The sequence below is a fragment of the Pygocentrus nattereri genome, chromosome 5, assembly GCF_015220715.1.
Source record: "Pygocentrus nattereri isolate fPygNat1 chromosome 5, fPygNat1.pri, whole genome shotgun sequence".
NCBI classification, from domain to species: Eukaryota; Metazoa; Chordata; class Actinopteri; order Characiformes; family Serrasalmidae; genus Pygocentrus; species Pygocentrus nattereri.
The window spans coordinates 29425769-29429825 of NC_051215.1; the positions used below are offsets into that span (position 1 = coordinate 29425769).

Sequence of the window (4057 nt, forward strand, 5' to 3'; positions counted from 1 at the left end):
CTGCCAGGTCTGTCCGGTATTTTCACCCGCCATCTGATCCAACTCACCACTAGGTGGTGATCAGTTGACAGCTCCACTCCTCTCTTCAGTCGGGTGTCCAAAACACATGGTTGCAAATCTGATGACACAACTACGAAGTCAATCAACGAACTGTGGCCTAAGGTGTCCTGATGCCATGTGCACTAATGCACACCTTTGTGTTTAAACATGATGTTTGTTGTGGACAGACTGTGGCGAGCACAGAACTCCAATAACAAAACACCACTCGGGTTCAAATCGGGGAGGCCGTTCCTCCCAATCACGACCTTCCAGGTCTCATTGTCATTGCCCACGTGAGCATTGAAGTCACCCAGCAAGACAATGGAGTCCCCACATTGAGCACTTTCCAGTAGCCCCTCCAGGGTCTCCAAGAAGGCCGGGTACTCTGAACTGCCGTTCAGTGCATAAGCACAGACAACAGTCAGAGCCTGTTCCCGACCCAAAGGCGCAGGGAAATAACCCTCTCATCCGCCGGAGAAAACCCCAATGTACAGGCGCTGAGCCAGGGAGCTATGATTAAGCCCACTCCTGTCCGACTCCTCTCACCCTGGACAACTCCAGAGTGGAATAAAGTCCAACCCCTCTCAAGAGAGTCTGTTCCAGAGCCCCTGCCATGTGTCGAGGTGAGCGCAACTATATCTAGTTGGTATCTCTCAACCTCATATACTAGCTCGGGCTCTTTCCCTGCCAGAGAGGTCACGTTCCATGTTCCGAGAGCCAGTTTCAATAGCCGAGGATCGGAACGCCAAGGCCCCTACCCGATCCACATTGCACCAGACCCCCAGAAGCACCTCTCCCACGGGTGGTGGGTCCATGGGAGAGTGGACCCATGTAACTCTTTTGGGCTGAGCCCAGCCAGGACCCATGGGTAAAGGCCCGGCCACCAGGCGCTCGCCGATGGGCCCCTCCCCCAGGCCTGGCTCCAGGGTGAGGCCCCAGTAACCCTGATCCGGGTGAGGGAAACTGGGTCTTGTTCTTTATCATCATGGGGTTTTTTTTGGATCACCCTTTGTCTGCCCCATCACCTAGGACCTGTTTGCCTTGGGAAACCCTACCAGGAGCTTTCGCCCCTGACAACATAGCTCCTAGGATCATGTAGTCACGCAAACCTCTCCACCTCGGTAAGGTGGTGATCCAATTTAAATTTCATTTTTAAATGTCTGAAAAAAAAACACACATTAAACGTTAGCTCAACTAAGAGTTGGTTGATTTTTTAAAAATTGAGTTTAAAATGTAATGGAAATCTTTATATATATGTCATGTAGTTTCTTGATTTAACTTTGTTTCTTGATTTTTGCCACACAATTTACTATTTTTTGCCAGCACTTCTTCCTTTAAAATGCTTAACTCTGTTTCCAAGACTTTTGCTCTTCGTTGTCTCTTCATTTTTTGTTTCATCATATTGATTTTGGCATCTGGTGGGTCTTTTTATGCTTGACCTCATTTACATGTGGATTTTGATTGCCTTTTACATAGTGTAACGATTGCCTACATATATTGTACTACTGCGCATGCACGAGGGAGTTGTAGCCCCTCCGTGCAAGATGGTGAGCTGCTGTAGCCCAGCCGCCGGTCTGCTGTAACTATCTTCTGAGTTATCTGGACAGCGATGGTGAGATAAGTGGGTGACCTACCATTAAATACGACTTCTAACCCGCACGGAGTGTATTCCTGTCTGTGTGCCTCCAAAGAAGCCAGGAATCCTTGCTATCTCTTCTACCACTCACCCCCCCCCCTTTTTTTCACCATTACAATAGGACACTGGTGAAAATACCAAAGCTTAACCCCTTACCAAGCCATGGGCCCGCCAGCAGGCCTAAGGTTTCATTATACAGTTCTATAAGCTAAGAAAAATTCCATTAGTTTGCATTGAAGTCCCTGTAGTTAATGAATAATAAGTACATGTAATACGCCTGAAACTAATTAACACCATGGTGACTTTATGAATAGCTCTATTATAGTGTGATCTGCATTCTGGATGGTGTAATGCTGTTAATCGCCAATGGATGAATAAAGAATCTGGCCCTGTGTTACAACTGAAAAATAAAGCATATTTCTAAGGGAAATTCTGATGGTATTGTAGTCTTCTTTCTGGAGCATTTACCTCCTCGTGCCATGGTGACTGAGCTGTAGCTCCACCAGTCCAAACCAATTGATGGCTTTCTTTACCTCATTCCTAAACATGGAGCTAGAGAAGCAGTAGATGAGAGGATCCAGGGCACTGTTCAGGTACGTGAACCCAATGGACAGGCCAAACAGTTCACTAAATAGTCTGTAAGCATGGCAGTATTTATTCCCCAGTTTCTTAAGATAGAGTGCAGTTAGTCCTGTGGCAATGCCAGGAAAGAAGCAAATAATGAAAACCCCAACAATTACCAAGACAGTGCGAGTAGCCCGTCTCACTTTCTTCTTGTCCATCTGGCAACGGCGTAGAGTGCAGCCGATTCGAACAGAGCAAAAAACAAATAGCGTTAATGGGAGGAAGAACTCGCCAATATACACCATGTAGTGGATCCAAATGCCCAATGGTGGCTGCTTGTAGGAGCTGAAGCTCCGACAGAGAGAGACATTGTTGTTCTCAATTAGGAGATCGCCAGTCAGCAGAAGAGGGAGCCGCAGTGAAAACACCACAGCCCAGATAAAACAAGCAATCCCTGCAGCCTGCAATAAACTGATGAAGTTCACTTTATGGTGTGGATGGACTACTTTAAAATATCTGTCCACAGCCACTGCAGTCATGAAGCCGATGCTCGCTGACCGGTTGACTGCAAGCATGAAGAGTTTAATCCGACACCAGGCATCACCAAACACCCAGTCTTCCTCTTTCTGAAGGTAAATAATTCGGAAAGGTAAGCTCGCCAGGAGCAGAAAGTCAGCCAGGACTAAGTTCAAGAGAAACACAACATTGGGTGTCCAGGACTGAAGGTGGCGGCAGAAGACCCACAGTGCCATCAGGTTCCCTGGAAGGCCCAGCAGAAGCTCGACAATGAGCACAGGAGGCAGGATGGAGGCCACCAGGCTTTGAGGTGCCAGGCCACAGTGAGAGTTATTATAATCAGATGACATTTCCACACCTATAAGTGGTTCAACAACATGTATTCCTCTTCCCCTTTTCTGTTGAAACATAAACCATGTACTAAAGTGAATAAAGCAGAGTATTTAAAGCATGTAGACTTTGTGAAAGACTGAGTTTATCAGTAATCCAGAAATTAAAGCAAAGATTTTCTGAGTCTTTGACCCGAAAGTGGCTCAACTGATTGTGTATCATCACCACTCTCTGCAGTCAGCTCATGTTATGTATGTTATCTCTACCACGAAAAAGCTATGATACCATCAAAAGCTGCACAACCATGTTTTGCATATCTATATGTGGAATCTGATCTTTCTGCCTGCCCCTATCATACCTAACAGAAAACAGCGTACACAGTACCCCCAACTCCTGTCCTAGTCATCTAATTCAGTCTCCACAGGCATGCTCTGCTATTCAAACTATATTTAACAGCAAATCTTAATTCAACCTAGATACATAATGTAATATGAGAGGTTTATTCCTAAGTATTCACTTGAAACCAAGCCCCTTTTTATGAGATTGTAGATATTCATAACTTACGAGAGATGAACAGTTATTGGAGCCCAAAGCTTTTTCAGCGTTGCTGTAGGATCTGCAGCCTGCATAAGATCAGTACCTCTGGAGGAACCGCAGCAGAGAGATCATGTATAAACTGTTTTCCTCTTCTCTGATGGCTTGATGACGACAGCAGAACGGAAAGCCTTTGCCAGCTTTTTGATATTCTAACAAAACCATGAACAAACCTCAAGCCAGGCTTCTGTTCCTCTGTTTTTCTCTCTAACTGCCCCTGTTGGACTATTAGATACATTTAACAAGCAGTTAAACAATAGCTTAAAAACATTTCATACCATATATTCTTGACTTTATTAACTTATTGAATGGATAAAAAAATTTACTGTGTGTTTAGGGTCTTCTGGTTTTGCTCGTAAATGATGAAGATGAAGAGTA

General features: G+C 45.2%; 1 protein-coding gene across 1 annotated transcript; it reads right to left on the bottom strand.

The window, feature by feature from the left end:
• Window positions 1–1778: 1778 nt before the first annotated feature.
• LOC108420802 (hydroxycarboxylic acid receptor 3-like) lies at window positions 1779–3738 on the bottom strand. Its single transcript, XM_017690414.1, has 2 exons — window positions 3650–3738; window positions 1779–3153 (listed from the first exon to the last, which is right to left on the bottom strand). Exon 2 carries the CDS (start codon window positions 3103–3105, stop codon window positions 2140–2142), a length of 966 nt encoding a protein of 321 aa, XP_017545903.1. The 5' UTR covers window positions 3106–3153; window positions 3650–3738; the 3' UTR covers window positions 1779–2139.
• Between the last annotated feature and the right edge of the window lie 319 nt (window positions 3739–4057).